This window comes from Solanum pennellii, chromosome 5 (assembly GCF_001406875.1).
Source record: "Solanum pennellii chromosome 5, SPENNV200".
NCBI lineage: Eukaryota > Viridiplantae > Streptophyta > Magnoliopsida > Solanales > Solanaceae > Solanum > Solanum pennellii.
This window is the reverse complement of record NC_028641.1, coordinates 2,464,419-2,482,183: the sequence shown is the minus strand read 5'-3', so window position 1 is coordinate 2,482,183 and position 17,765 is coordinate 2,464,419. Positions and strand designations below refer to the sequence as shown.

The 17,765-nt window shown below is 27.2% G+C and overlaps 1 protein-coding gene across 1 annotated transcript; it reads right to left on the bottom strand.

Annotated features, from left to right (window-relative positions):
* Positions 1-15,405: 15,405 nt before the first annotated feature.
* Positions 15,406-15,861, bottom strand: LOC107019200. Its single transcript, XM_015219762.1, has one exon. The coding sequence runs from the start codon at positions 15,859-15,861 to the stop codon at positions 15,406-15,408; it is 456 nt and encodes a 151-aa protein (XP_015075248.1).
* Positions 15,862-17,765: the final 1,904 nt, after the last annotated feature.

Sequence of the window (17,765 nt, the reverse complement as noted above, 5' to 3'; positions counted from 1 at the left end):
AGTAAGACAAACAAATTAAAACAAATCATAAATTATGTCTGCATGACTTCAATTTCTAAAAAAAACTTATGTTTCAATATACATAAGTATAATTGCTAAAAAAAACATAAATTAAAGACCAACATATTTGAAGGACAAATATTAAAGACGAATTTATTTCAAGGGTTAAATTAGTCAAATTTTATTAAAAATAAAAGGGAAAAATTCTTTATTTTATTCTGGGCCTGGACAAAATAGGTTTAATGGGCTGAAACCGCGTGAATCTTTGTAGGTTTGTGCTATTTTGTAATAACACCAAAAATTCCCAAAATCCAAGTAGGGTCTTCTGTTTTTTCCTCTGTTTGGTTAAAATTTAAAACGTTTTGAATTTATTTGTTTGATTTTAATTTACTATAAAATTTTATAAAAATAATTTTTAAATATTATAATATTAAATTAAAGACATTAAACAAATCATATGATACTTTTTTTTAAATGTATTTTGAAAATGGAAATAGGATGATAAATTATTTAATAATAAATTTTTATTCTCGTCAAATATTATTTAAGAACGTGTAAATAAAAAATACGATAAGTATTTTGAGATCGGAGAGTACAACCATCTTGGGTTTTGTCCATACAAATTGCTAGTTAAAACTTTAATAATGAGAATAAGTGTTGCATCTGCTACAAAAACTGGAAATTAAATACTATATCAGCTTTTTCAGTTAAAATAAAAAATAGAATAGAATAAATTCTACAGTTTTTTCTAGTGGTTAGGCCATTGATAGCACATTACATTAATTAAAATTGAGTGAATTAAATAGTGAGATTTTTTTTGGTAGTAGAATTTAATAAAAATAATTCACTTAAACACTAGTACAAATTCATATTAATATTATTAGTTTATTGTTTCTCCACATTAAATAGAAGTTTATATGATGGCTGCAAAAGTACATCTAACCTTCCCTACCTACCCAAGTAATAAGCTTTATACACCATAAAAATATTTCATTTAGGTATTTGAATTAATTTTTATATCGATTGAATATTTTTAATTTTAAATAAAATGTGTAAATTAGACAATTTTAATTCAATTTCAAAAGAAAAAATTGTATTTTATTATTCATCTTACATTCTCGTATAAAATGAGACGAATAAATTATTATTTTTAGGTATTTTTTAACTAGGTGGTGTACATTTTTGAGATATTTCAAACAAAGTTGTGATCTATTTAATTATTATATTCCATGAGGTTAGTTGAAATATTAAAAGTGAATCAACTAACCGAAATTATTGGTCTAATCCCATTTTATTAAGTGATTCTAAGAGTATTTCTTATTAAAAAAAATTGTTCGTATAATTGTAGTTATTGTTCCATTAAGTTGTCAATTTAATTGAACTATTAAATTGTTACACTGATTTAATCACTATTAGAAATCGATGATTCAAATTTATGACACTATATAAAATCGATCGATGAAGTGACATTTGACTATTTTAATACCATCAATAATTCAAATTTGTGATCCACTATTATTTCATTTGTGAACTCTTGTGGTCTATCAACTTCTTTTTTAAAAAAAAGTTGCTTCATTTTAAAAATTGAAGTAATTTAATTTTAATTATTTATGAAGGTATAGTACATGTGTGAAATTGATGTATAATTATTGTAATTTAAAAAGGCAACGATTGTTTAAGAAAAAAAGGCCTAAGTCATATATAAGTCCTTAAAGTTGTTCGCACATTTCAGTTAAACATATTAACTTAGGGCAGTACCTATTGAACACTTTAATCTTAACAAATTTATATCTATTAAACACAAAATGAAAATTTGCGGGAATACATAAGTGCGTGTGTCTCAAACATAAATACATAACAGATAGACCAATAAAATGATGACATGTGGTAATTAGAAAAAAAATTAAAGAAAAAAACAAATTATTTTATCAACCCCCATCACTGTTCTTCGTCAAAATTTAATGTCATTGTAAAGCTTTTCACCCATTTTGAATTTTCTTTAATCACTTACTACCATGATTATCTAAAGAAGAATAACGACTTGAATTTTCTTTAATCACTTACTACCATAATTATCTTTAAAGAAATAACGACTTTTGCTTAAAAGAATAATCAATTAATATTATTTTTATAAAAAAAAAATGAAGCTTTGCTAAAACATTTGAGTTTTAGATCTATTAACTTTTAAAAAATTAAGGTAAAAGCAAAAGAAAAATAAAAAAGAGTTAGAGAAAGGAACGCAAGAGTACTTAGAGGATGACTGCAGTGAAGAAGAAGACAAGTTTTTCATTTTATTTTGTTTGATTTTAAAAATTAAGTATATAAGTTGAAAACAAAAAGAAAAAAATAAGATTTTCAATAGCTACATGCGCTCAAGGAGAGTGGAATACACTCATTTTGCCATGTCATCATTTTGTGTCTAATAAAAATAATTTATGAATAAATAAGGTGTTCAATAGGTACAAACCTTAATTAAAGTGTCTAAGTGAAATATGTGGATAACTTTAGATTATAATAGATGACTTAAGCCAGAAAAAAACTTCCATCAAGTCTCGTAAGTCATTCTCTTTATACGTTGAATTGACATATTATAATCTATCCTTTTTTATTTTTTTGGTTGGATTATAAAAGATCACACAAAATCCAAAAACTTATCCTTTTTATTTCTTTTTTTTCTTTTGGTTGGATTATAATAACCTCACATAAATTCCTAGAATTGTCAATTGAATTGCACTTTTCACATTGAGGAAAGATTGTGACCTCAAAAAAAATTGACAACACAATATAAAAAAATAAAATCATAAAGATATATCATGTTGAGTCAGATCGATAAATGAACTTGTATTTAATTATATTTTAAAAAAAATAATATTTACACTAGCTATACTTATATATAACTATAAGATAATTTCATTTTTTACAAAAATAAATAAAAAAATTTTATGATCAAACGAATCGTAGTGATTTTCATAAAATCTGGTTCTTCTGCAAATTGGTGGGGTTGAAAATGACAAGTTGAAAAGTTTGAGGGATTGTGCGGTAATGGAGGAAATTGCACATGCTCTCTATTTGTCTCTTTACTCCAATTTACAAAATTCCATTTGGATTTCTCTTTTTTGCTTTTTTGTTTTCTTCCACCACATACCATGTTAATAGAATCCTATATGAACAAATTAAATCTATTTGGAGCACTTTACGAGAATCTTAGTAATTCAATTGGTTGATCATAGAATTGTCACTTTATTCATAAGAATTAGATTCCTTACTTCTCTTTTTGGTTTCTCACGGTATTTACGTTAAAGTCGAATTAAATTCAGGTTTATATTGGAAAATTTCACGTTGAAGAGGTAAAACACTCACTAACAAAGGAGACTCTGTATTCGAGGAAACTCGAACCTGAGGACCCTGATTAAAGAAGATTCCTCACCATTTATTTTTTCTCCTTTCTAGTTGTGGAGTCAGAATTTTCACTAACGAGGTTTGAAATACGAAAAGTAAACACAGAAACAAATCAAAAGAGATTCAAGATCTACGACTGATTTTAACCATGTATAAGTATTAGTTTGATTTTCTGCTGAAAGGAATCCGAAACTCTTGAGCCCTTACTAGCTCTGCCTCCGCCCCCACCCTAATTCTCCTCCCCTACCTCGAAATGAAACTTTCTGATACAAATCTGAATTAAAATTCCTCTTTAATCCAAATTCCAATCCCAAAATCAACAAACTAAAATAAATAAAGAAGATCATTTCTATGAAATGTCTAATCCTACTTCTAATAACTTGAAGTAAGTCCTTCAATGCAAATTAAAGTTTCGGCCTAACAAATCTTTAAGGGATTTGGACTTCATTAAAACTACTAATTCATATTCGCATCAAGTGAGACTCATTTAATAGAAAATCGCGCATAAAAAAAATCGCTTGCTATGTAAAATTTGTGATTGAATAAGGCATTTATCGTAATAATTTTTCAAATTTTGTGTGATATTAGTTAAACAAAGGCATAACAATGATAATTCAAAACGTTAATAAAGAATAATTGACACCTTCTCAAATTTTAGGTCATCTAGCATGAATAAGTATTATCTATACCATAAAAAAAAATATAAACTTTACTGTTAGGATCGAATTCACACACACACACTTGATGAATGAAGAACACAAAAACTTTCGAGAGAGAAAGATAAGAGATCTAGAGACATAAAGAGAGAAACCAATATTTCGTGGTAACATCCCATGAGTAAATTTAATTCAGAGTATTTTAGGTTGAATCGCGAGAACATTAATATATGACAGTACATTAAATATTAATCAGGCTCCACAACCTAACATTTATCGCATCCCTCTACACACCATGTTAATAAAAATTGACAAAAGCTTTCTAACAATTAAGTGATATTTCTGTTTAAGGTAAAAAAAAGAATGAAGCAAAGAGTAAATATTTACAAAAATGAAAGGACAGGAGGGTTGACTATTACTAAAATATTATTCACCTAAATGGAAATAATTTAATTATTTTATTACCATATGATAAAATGACATTATTTTTTAAAAAAAAATGAGTCAAGGGCAATTTTTTTTTTTTTTTTAGGTTTGTGAGGTCCAAAAATTTGTACCAAATATATACAGCAGAATTATCAATTGTAAGATTACCTTTTTTCGTTTAGGCAATTCACTACTGATAACTGTTTTTTCCACAGTATGTTTTTTTGTCTTTATTTGGAAAATTAATTCTGCACCGTTGATTTCAAATATATTTTATTCTCTTGACCTTGTGAGGTCTGATCACAATCCAACACTATCTTTTTTCGATTTTCGATCCGATATTTAATATCAAATTGATTTTATATTTATGCTAAAAAATTTATATCGTGAGCAAATTTCAAATATAATTGTTCTTTTAACCATGAAGTCTGATCATAATTTTATTACTATCTTTTTAAATTTGATTTTTTATCCTGACTTTTCATACTTTATTTTGAAGCTTTATTAGTTTGAATTTACGTCGAGTAAATTTTAAACATACTTTGTTTTTCTGTTCGTGATTAAAATCTAACACTATTTTTTTTTTCTTGATTCATTCTCGACTAATTTAAATTCGCGATAAAAAATTCTCTTGCTGATAAAATGCTCCCAACCAAACGCATTATTTCCAAAGTTAAAATTCAAGACTTCTAATTAAAGAACAACATCTCAAAATTATCGATCCACCGCAATTTTGGTAGATCTTGGATTTTCACTTCCTTTTTAAAATTTCATTCCAACATTTCACTGTTTTTTTCCCCTATAAAAATGTAAGATTTTTCTTCTCTTACTTTATGATTCTCTTTAACTAAAAGTCAAATGCCTTAATCATTTACTCTTTTGAATTATAAATCCTAACCCCCTTCATTCTTGTACTTTTCTTAATAATCATCATTTTATTGTGGAAGTTTAAGTACTTAACTCATAATTAATTGTAGTATGTGTGTGAATGATTTGTGTTTTTGTCTGTTTTAACGGAAAGAATCATCTTACTAATCAATAATTAACTTTTTGGTTAGTCTTCTAAGTATTTCGGCCGGTTTATTATTTTTAATTAAAGATTTTAATTTTTGGAATCGACCATAGTTTTAAGACAAAATTAAAAGTCTATCCTATTTTTTTATTTTATTTTAAGAAAAATTCCAAAACCTATATTATATTTTTATGGAATAAACATTGTAATATATTTTTCTAATGGACCATAATATGACAATTAATTTTTAACTTCTTAAAAGCAAAAATAAATTTAAACAGACAGTAAACTACCAAATAAGGGTTCAATAAGAGTTATTATTGACAGAAAGACCTTGTTTTGATCCCGTAGAATGAATGAGAAAAGCAGAATTCTCAGATATCAAAAGTAAATTAAATTTTTATGACGAAAGTGAAACAATTTTATTCTATTTTTTTAAAAATATCTACTCTCAAAATTTATAGTCAACTGAATTCAAAGTCGAGTCAAAAACTTTTTTTAATATTAGAGTAGTATACTTTTTTTAAAAAGGCCAACTTGAAAGCATTGAATTTTTTTATAGGTGTCTACTAATGGCATATTTTCCTCAAAGAATAATGAAGGTTAGGTATACCCTATTATTTGCTATGCAACTTCTCATTAAAAAATGTTGAAGATTAATTAAAGTCCATAATTTAAAATGCACAACAAAAATAATTAGAACGATTGGCCTTATAACTCTTGATTACTCTTGTTGCTAAAGATTCTGAAATTTTTATTACTCCCTCCGTCCCATTTTATGTGACACATTTCCTTTTTGATCAGTTCAAAAAAAAAAATCGCATTTCTTTATATGGTAAGTATTTAAAGGTACAATTCCTCTTTTACCCTTGTTGGTCCCATTTAAGTACTATAATACATTTATGAGGAGAGAAAGGTGTGTTAACTCTTTGAAGGGCAATTTGGTAAACATTTCAAAGTCTTCATTATTTTTTAACCTCCACGCCCGATCAAATGTTGCCACATAAAATGGGACAGAGGGAGTTATTTTTTTTTTAAAAAAAAGAGGTTAAGTTTTTCAATAGTTAAAAGGAGTTGGTTTTCATATACAAATATTTTCATAGTTAAATTTCATGCATAACTCAATTTCAAAAGTTAGCTCAACAAATAATGATCGTCTGAAATCATATTAGTAATACAATCTCCTTTCCCGAAACTAGGACTCAACACTCCACCCCTCCCCCTCAAAAACAAAGTCAGAACTAGAAGTTTGGAGATTTTAAATTTTACTCCTAGAGTAGAAGAGAAAATCTTCCCTAGCTCCCCTCCTACACACCTAAGACGATACAATATAATATAGTAGCAGAACATCGAGTAATCAAACAATCAATCAGAAATAATCTGGTTCTAGTATCATGATCGATAAGGAGATAAAAATTGATTTAGTCCCCAATCTAAGACCATATTAAGAGTCTACTTTCCTCTCAACAACTAATATGAGACTCAACTTTATGACATAAATTTAAATTGATCATGTAAGTGGACTTCAAATATGAAATAATTATGCAACAAAGAAATGTGATTATTACATTTTTATTTATACTATAAATTATTGCTTGTGAGGCACTAAAAAACAAACATGCTTCTAGTAAAACGAAAGATAAAAGATAATCTAGACTAAATCTTTTATTATTAAGTCTAGCAATTTTATTTTTTTAAAAAATGGGCTTACCATCTTGAGAAGATAAAACTTTACCGTAAAAAGCAAGAGAACACACTCACATAATGCTCAGATGTTTGTTTAGTTCATAATTAGTCATGCATGCTTAATTATTATTATCATATATCCATATCAAATCCACAAATATATGGTATATATTTAAATACACATAATTCTAAATTAATTAAAGTATATATATAACCAATTTATTCAGCCACTCAATTATAATAAATTATTTATTAATTTTTTTCTATAAAAACTTGATATAAATAAATATTTATTTCGAAGATGTCTACATCCTGAGGAAAAAGCAAAAATAAAATATTTGCTTAAGATATAAAAACATAGCGTCATCAGTGGGATTGCATTGCCTAGAAAAGTGAGAGTAGACTGTAATCTTTTTCATTTTCTTTAATAGATTTGCTTTACTTTTTTGCTTTTTTTTAATAACAACCTAAAACCCCTAGCTTTAACTACCTTATTTAAACCGTTGGATTTTTAAATTATATTTTTATTTTTTTGTATTCAAACACAAAACAACCTTGAAATTAAAGCATTTTCAACTACCAACTTTTTAAACATTTGGTGGGAAAATTCTTTTAAAATATAAACTTACTTTTGTCCCCCCACAAAAGAATAAAATTCCCTCTAAAATATTTTATATTTTTCTCACTTTTGATTATGTGATGAGTAATGCTTTAGGCTTTAGCTAAGCCAGAACATATGTAGTGTGTAAAGTGGCAAGTTTGATTGTATTTTAAATATATTTTGGAGATATGTTGGAAAAAAATATATTTTTGAGTAATTTTGATTTTTAAAATTTATAAAAATTGAATATTTTGTCTCCGTCAAATATAATAAGCTCGGATTAGTGTATCTAACATAAACTAGAATCAGAAAGACCCAGTTAAATCGTAGTGTCTGTTATTTTTATTTTTTTGTCTATTTTTAGAGGTTGGTGTAGCTTATTTATTTGGTGTTTATTTGAGGATTCTAGTTCTAACATGCGACCTTTTCGATGTGTCGATTTTCGATAGATATGGTTGGTTTATATCGAGATGTCCACCTTTCGTTCAGAATTGAAGTTTTCTCTTTCTGTCAGAAAACGAGTTTTTCTTTTGATAAAACATCGAGAAAGCACACTACTGTTTTCTTGATTCATTATTTCCCATCTATGAAAGGAATTCAATTTGACATGATCTTACGTACGAATCGATCATATTATTAACGGGGATTCATCAATTAAGATTTGAGGTCATACCTTGATACGTGTGCCTTACAGTTATCTAAATAAAAATTAATTAGCTATCAATCATATTTATTTTATATGTTAAACGACTTTACACTATCGATAGAGAAAATTTATCCATAAAATCTAACACTAGGAGTTTTTTAATAAAAATAATATTTGGCATAGACCAAAGTTTGGGGACAAACCAAATCATATCCAACTGAAATAATTGATTGGTGTTTTGGTAGATAATCTTTTATTAATCATTGTTAATTAATGACTTTTGTTAATTTTGCCGACATTACAACTAAATTAGTGCATGCATGATTCCTATAGTTATATAATTATCATTTGCTGGCAAACTAAAGTTGATGCTCCATTTTTAAGTTAGCATGCATGAGGGAAAAAGGTAATTATAATTATAAGAATCTTATAACTTTACAATAAAAGTTGAAGTGTTATGTAAGTTATACTTATTAAATAGAGGTTTTTATTCTTTATTTGGTTAAAATTTGGAGTCATAATTTTTGCTCTTAAGTACAAGCCAGGAATGTAAATACTTATTAATTAACCTTGAATTAGAAGAAAAATGAAATGAATATAATTATACAATTGCGTAAAGGAATTGTCTAATCAATGAATTGAATCATATAATTACTAAATTTATTTTTAATATAAGCACTTTTAGTCCCTCAAATATTGCGTTTTGTCCTTGTAGCTTATGATTTGGTACATAACCATGAATTATTTCGTATTCGAATGTGGATTTAATTAATCGACAGCCTCTCCAACTTGATAGTAAATTTATTTATACGCTCAAATTATTACTATCTGCTATGATTGAATATCTGGACACATGAAGAGTGATTCTATTAGACAAATCTGACTTAAAATTTAGGAAAAATTTATGTGCGTGTTCTCAAGCGTTCCTTAAAGTATGTATATAAGTTATGTACATAAAATGTGTAACCTTTTTTTACTATACACATCAACCTCAATCGAAACATGCTCGGCTTTAACAACTAATTGAGCTAGACTAATGTGCATATACAATGACATAGTTTAAGTGATTAATTTACCGATGTAATGAATATTTGAGAATATGATTCTGAAAATATCTAATAAAAATATTTTATCACGTATGATATTGAAAACGATGCTAACTAGATAATATTTATTGATACTTGAAAAGTCGGTTCAAGTATATTTCTTGGGTCCATTAATAAGATTAGGTCAAAGATTTACCAAGACGTATATGGAATGGACTATTAATATTCCAATTAGCAATTTATGTGCTTTTTTTCTTCTTTATATGGTCCTTCATTGAAAATTCAGAAATAAAACAGACATTAATGGCTAATTTAAGTACTTTTATCAATTAAAGAAATATAAAATAATAAGATAAAAATTATTTAATCATTATAATCACACACAAAAAGGAGTAATATGTACGTAATCAAATTTGCTACTTCTTTCACCTATCGATAAAAAAATATATTTAAAAAATTAACTTATTAAAATTGACTTAAAAATATTTTCTTCCACTTATCGCATCAAATTTATTGAATAAAAAATATCATCCTTAACGTATTAGATATAATTTAGTAATATTTTTTTCTACTTATTGGACCAAATTTTATCCTAATATTTTTTAGCTTAAAAATTAAAATTATTGGTTCATTAACGACACAATTACATGGCTTTTAATTAAATTTTGGTATTTATATAATTTACACTTTAATTTCAAAAAGCCTTTATTTTGTTGGTCCATGTAATAGTCTGACCCAATCAATACTATTGGTTCACATAAATATTTTGACCTAATAGAAATTAATTTAAAACAGGGCTGAAAAATAATTTTATTATTTAGTTTTTTTAATTATATAAAATGAATTTTTAGATTGTGATTAGAATGGGTCAGAATTTTATGTAGATCAACAATAAAGATTAGAAACAATGTGTTTGATTAAAAATATTAAATCTTACAAAATTGTAGTGTGGTTAGAATTTCTTATTGATCAATAATAAAGACAATCTGTTAAATCAAATTTTAATTTAATTTTATAAAAAAAATTTAGTCTGATAAATGAAAGAAATGCATTTTTAAGTCGTTTCTAATATGCTAAAGAATTTTTTTCTATTTAATAAGTAGAACCATAGAAGAATAAGCAAATTTTAATTTAATAGTTTTTTTTTTTAATTGAATAGATAGAAAGTGAATATTTTTCATACATTAAATATATTTTTAACCATTCTCATTTTGAAATAAATGTGTGAGATAAACATTTAAAAGATTTTTCTACCAATACTATAGCTGAAGAATTTTCCATGTCTGCCATGACATAAAAGATAAAAGAAAAAGAGGCAATCATTAAGTTGTAGAATATATGGTGATGGAGATATACACGTGAAGTGAAGAATTATTAATCCCAACATATATTACGATGAGATGACTGACATTTCTTCGTCTTTAATTAGAAACATCAGATTTAAATTTTTTTAAAAAAAACTTATTGATCATATCTTATAATTTAATTAAACTGAAATATAAATATCAAACATCAGACAAAAACGAAATAACTCTCAACTTGCACCTTCACTTTTCATGCTACATTTTGTCTACCAAAAGTTATAAGCAACTACTAGTAAAATTCTTTTCTATTTGTTTTTGGTTGCCACCTAAACAATTCAAAACTTTGTAATAAAAATAATAACTTAATCCATTATAAATATTTTATATGTACACAATACACACATCATTACTTATTTTATTTATTAAAGTTGATAACAACCTAGCTAGCTCTCACTCAAAGATATCTCAACAAGTATATGCACATGGGATGAGTGGCCCAAATTTTGACTAAGTGTGGAAGCATCAATTCTCTATAATAAATTTGATTTTGGCATCACCCCTACAAAGAGGAAATATATAGCAATAGATGTCTAACAAAAAGTTCAAACTACTATTATTAATGGATTAATGCAAGACTCACACATTCATGACACAAATAAAGCACTAACATTAAGCAATACCCAACTTGTTTGACATTATAACTTGATGAGAACTTTTCAAATGATTGCGATAAGATAATTCTGTTACATGTATCGGATTAGCAGTTGATTCAGAACTTAAACGTTATAAATTTTGAATAGAATTAAAAGATAATAATTTTGATCGATCTTATACTTCTTTATGTGCATATCTATAGGGGCTCAACTAGAAGAGGTAGATTCTGTTTATGTGCACAAAAACTCATTGTCACATCTTACACTACTAACTCACTTTAAAAATTTCTACGAAACTTGTCTAGTTTTTTACTTGAACAATGATGATATTTGAAGTAAGAAAAGAGAACAGGAGCTATGTTTCAGTAAACATATGTTGAAAGTTAAGATAGAAAGTTCACACACCTGATAATTCAAGTAAAAGAACTCGGAAAATCAAAAGGAGTACTTAATGTTTGAGAACAGTTTTTCACATGTATGGGCCAGCATGTTTGAGCCCACTAGTAAGTCAATTTAATTTGAATGGATTTTCTTGCCCTTTTTTGTTTGATCAATAGCAACAACACAAAGGACCCATTCACATGCTACACCAAACATTATTAACACCATCAAGAAAAAGAGCTTTCTTAGTGTACTTAGCTCAATGTCCACAATAACTATTCCTATCTAATGTTCAAACCATAACTTAACAACCCTTCCCCTCCATTTATTTCGTAATCTTCTGATATTTGAAATTTACTGATTAGAGTATTCAGTATTAGAGTTCATAAAGAATTTGAAACGTTCAATTAAGAAGAAGTGACTCTTATTGTCCGAGAAAAAGGGGGCGAGTGTACATTAGGCTATGTGCAACAAACAAAGTACAAGGATAACACCGTACTCTCATAGTCCTCAATCGACAAATCTGGATCGACGGAAACTCACTCGATCTGCACGTCTACAGGGCACCATACTGACTTTTATATTTACCCATCACACTCCTTTGGAGGGTTCTTTCCCCAAAAGCAGATCGTTAAAATATACTTTTCTCATGAATCGAAAAAAATATCAAATATGTTGATACCTTTGGTTAGTCAAACATTGTTACTATACCGAGATTTGACTGTATTTTATTGTAAAAATAGTATCGTGTCAATTTTGTGTATTTATTTTCACTCTGTGGGGGTCCAATGCTGCTTTGTTTTGACCTATCAGTAAAGATATTTGTTTCAATCAAAGAATTTAATTCAAATGTCAATCTCATATACTGTACTACTTACCTTAAAGAAGGAAAACCCTATTTTTATACCTCAATCTTTTCTTTAATTCTTTTGTCTATAATTTCTTTAAATTTTTTTTTTGAAAAATTGATATAAATAACGCTCATCAAAATAATTATCGATAAATGTTTATATAGATTTAACATATGATTTACATATAGATTAATAAATATATATCAAATATGTTACTTTCCCATTAATTTAAGAATTGAACTATTTGGACCACAATATCATATGGGCCATTTAAGCTTCAATATCACATTTATAACGCTGACAACAACCTTGTACAAGAATGAATTACTTATCATATAGTATTTTCTCTATTTTCTTTTTATTTTTTGGATTTCTCTTACATATAGTGACAATATAAATATTACACAATAAAGGTAATTTAACATGTTGTAGAAATTTATTTGCCTTTAGTTTTCAAGTCATTAATGTTATTTAATAGGTGCTATAGTTAGTTGAGAATATGTTTTAGTCATGTTAGTACAATAATTTTAGATTTTTAAAATTTTTTTTTACTCTATTAGATTTTTTCATTCCAATAATATAGAGAACTTATGGTATTTTTTTATTTTTATTTTGTATAGTGTTCGGCTATGATGAATTCAAAATTAAGAAACAAGATCAGTAAGAATTCATAAAGTCGATTTCAATCGTCAGATTTTTTTTCTTCAAAAAGAATAATTTAACAACGGAACTGGCCCATCAGAGTCGAAGAACCAATATGTTTCTTAAGAAGTTTCAACCTTTCAATATATTATCCATTGCTTGATTATTAAGCTTTTATTCATTGCCTTAAAATTTACATGAGGAATAATTGGAGGAATCCTATGTTATATTGAAGAAGAATTCAAAGGGGTCTTTTCAAATAATAATTAAAAAGAAATATTGTTATGTCCCAAAGCTAATCATATATATATATATATATTTGTTCCAAAATGTGTTGAGGACCATTTTACTAAATATTGAAAAAGAAAGATAAATAAGTAGTTATAGTGGTATTTTCATTAATTTATCATGATGGAATATGACAAGGTTGTGAGAACATGCTAAAGAGAAGGTGCAAATTTTGTCAATTTTTTTTTCTTTTTTTTAAAAAAAGAGAATTATTTGGCTAAGCAATAATGTAGAATTGAGATTGAAGTAAAAATAGACTAAAGGATGTATTTGTGTCCTGTTTATTTTCTTTAGATACTTTGTATTTAAAAATTATTGATTTGACATATTTAAATTAAGGATCAGTAAAACTATAAGCGTTTTTAGAAGTTCTACATTACTAGGATAACTAAAATTTTAAGGCGATGTAATGCTAGCGACAATAGATTCGTTATTTTAAATTTTCATATCACTTTTACAAATAAAATTCATGAAAACACAATCATTCAATCGTACCATTTAATAGTGATACAAGAGAAACTCTTTTCGGCCCAAATAATGATTGTTGTTTAGTTATTTTTGACAAAGCTTAAGCCCAACTTGAAAAAAAGTGGCAAGGTTGAACTTTGGAATTCGACTTGGCATAAAAAATTGGGGAACTTTCATATGTACCCAATTAAAAATAGCCTAATTATTCTTCATAGCTATAGTTTAATAATTATAATTCGTAGCTACATGTTATATGGAGGAGAGAGGCGAGCGATACTGGAAGAGAGAGGCGAGAGAGAGGGGGAAAACAGTGGGAGAAAAATAAATCATATATGAATATTGGCTGGAAAATTGTATATTATACATATGTATTTGTATATATGGCAAGCGAGATTGGGAGATGGAGGAGAGAGGCGAGCGAGAGTGGGAGAGAGGTGAATTGTATATTATATAATTGTATATTATACATATGCATGTAGGGGTGGACATTCGGTATTTCGGTTCGTTTCGGGGTTTTTTTTTCGGTTTTCGTTTTTTGTAAATTGTTATTTCGATTTTTTTAATGGGCCTGCTTAGTTGGGCTTTTAAAAATTTACAAATTTTTTTGTTTGATTTTCAGCTTAATGGGCTAAAAATAGTTATATCAAAAAGTCTTTTACTTTTTAATTTTTTATTTTAAATTATAATATTTATTATTTAATATTAATAATTAATATAATATAAATATATATTATAATATAATATATTTCGGTAAACCGAAATACCGAATTACACAAAATCACATACCGAAAATCGAACCGAAATACCGAAAAATACAAAAACATATACCGAATACCGAACCGATAACCGAAAAACCGAAACCGAAATATCAAAAAAATTCGGTTCGGTACGATATTTCGGTTTTCCGGTGTTTATGCCCAGCCCTATATGCATGTGTATATACGGCAAGCGAGATTGGGAGAGAGGAAAGAGACGAGCGAGATTGGGAAAGGGAGGAGAGAGACGAGAGAGAGAGAGGGGGAGAGAGGTGAATTATATATATATATATATATATATATATATTTTGTATATTCTGGCTAATCATACATATACAAACGTGATTAACTTTAGCAAATTATAACTATGATGAGCATTTAAATTTGCTTAACCGCGTAATTTATAGAGGTTATTATTGAACGGAGGCAACAATTAAAACATTTTCAAGTAATACTATTCTTAGGCTTTAAGGATTCATAAATTATAAATCAATCATCCAGAGATAAAACTTATTTTTTTCATATTAAAAAAAACTAATGCGAGCATTAACAATCTATTACTTAATTTAATTTAAACCAGCCAAATCAAGTTTAAATACTCGATGTGGTAGCCTCTTCTTCCGCCTTCTTTGCTTTCATTCTTTCTTTTAGTTCTTTGATATATTCTCTCATCACATGCATCCAATCGTTGAGATCTTCAAGCTTAATCATGTCAATAGAAAATTCTCCTTTCATATTATGCAGTTGAATCAACATCTCTTTGCGGTTGTTCTCCTCCGTTAGCTTTCGAAGTTGTTCCTTTTTCTCATTTATTAATTGTTGGAGAATTTCTCCTATTGTCCCACTGGTTTCAAATTGCTCATGCATAGGCAACTTTTTAAATTTTTCAAAGGTTTTAATGGCACCAACATAATCTGGATATACTATAGGTTTTTTGTGACAATCATTATAGAAGACAGCAGCAATCTCAACCCCATCAAAGACACTGAGTTTTTGAACTATTTTGAATAACTCTTTTTGTGATTTTTGGTTTTTTTCGATGCTCATTTTCTTTGTAGTAACTAAAAGAAAGAGGAAAATGTATTTGATTAGATATGATGGGTCATCAAATGGCATTGTTGTTTGTGTGTTTTTTTTTTTTTTTGCCTAGAATTGACTTCTATTTATAGGCCAAGTTTAGATTTTATAAATCTTTGAATAAGTTTTGAATTGGAAAATTCGTAATTGTCATACCTAAATCATTTTGGAGTAGAATTAAATTATGATAGATTTGATGCCAACTTGAATTTTAAATCTAAAGAGGCGCGTAAACAAAGCGGGATATTTTATGTCACGCGGGTGAAGCGAAAATTTTGAAGTATGGGTCGGTTTAGGGGTGTCAAAAAATGAAGCCAAACATAGATAACCCGCTCAACCCGTCCAGAATTTTAAGGGTTGGGCTTAAGATAATTTGAATTGAGTTCAATCTCAACCCATTCAAGCTTAATCCATTTGAAGAGAATTATCGATTGAGCCCAATTCAATCTCCAATTTCAACCGGTTTTAAAACTTTTTATTAAGATATGTTCCTATATTGAAGGTATGAATTATTATCTATTTAACATCTTTTAGGATTTATCCATCCATTTATTATTTTTTTAACGAAAAATTCTTGAGCGAAAATTCAAATTGTGATTATAAAAGTTAAATATCAATATGTTAAATTATTGAGATTAATGGGGTCAAATTGCGCGTGAAGATTCAATTCATTTTTTTAACCCATTTGAGCCCAAAGTAAACTTGGGCGGGTCAAGACCCAAACTGATTTCTATTCAACCCATTGTAATATTTATTTTCAATCCAACCCGCCTATTTGACACCCCTAGGTCGGTTCATATGTCCCATAATTTATGTTAATAATTTGTACGACGAATTTCTTACTGTTATTTTTCACTACAATGATTTTCTAGAAGCTTGAAAAAAAGAAGGAAACTATTAATCCAAACTAAATGACGTAATCATATTTTGATATAATTATACCCCATATCAAACTGTGGCTATTTCGCCTCTCTCCTTGGTGAATCTCGCTCGCCACTCTCAGCGGTCTCTCTATTGCCTCTCTCGTTTTTATACAAACACAAATGTATAAAATGTGTTTGTGTTTGTATAAAGCGAGAGAAAATTATATATATACACATATTTTCGTTCCACTCTCTCCCCTCTCCCAGTTCTCACTCGACTCTCTCACTTTATACAAACACGAACGTATACATTGCGTTTGTATATGTATAAAGCGAGAGAAAATTGTATATATAAATGTAAATACATATGTTTTTGTCCTATACACTTATGATTATACAAATGCATTTTTCTCTGCCCAGATTTATTTTGTCTTTCTCTCTTTTCTTAGTTTATACAAACACAAATTATGCAATTGATTTTTTTGTCTATGTATACCGAAATAAATTATACAATTGTTTCTTTTGTATATATGTATAGCAAAATATACATATTAATAGTCATAGCAAATATAAAATTGCTATGGACGCAACTATGCAAACTATAGTTATAACATACAAATATAATTTTTGTTTTTGCTATAATTCAATGGGGTAAGGGTCATGTAGGTTTTTCCTTTGTTTTTTAATTGGAAAAATTGCATGAATTGATATATTTTAATAAATAATTAATGATTTTAGCGATATTTTTTATTATTACTATATATAGCAATACTATGTTAAATTTGCAATATGTATGCATGCAATATATATGAATTCTAATTGTTTTTTGAAATATACTATGTTTGTTTGGTAAAAATTTGATACATTTGTATTATAAGTGTATTAAAATGTGTGATAAATGTATTATCCGTTATTGAAACTTGTATTATATGTGAATAATAAATTGTTCTTTGCAATATGTATTAAACTTATATTATAAATGAATTAAAAGTAATCAAGTAAAAAAACAAT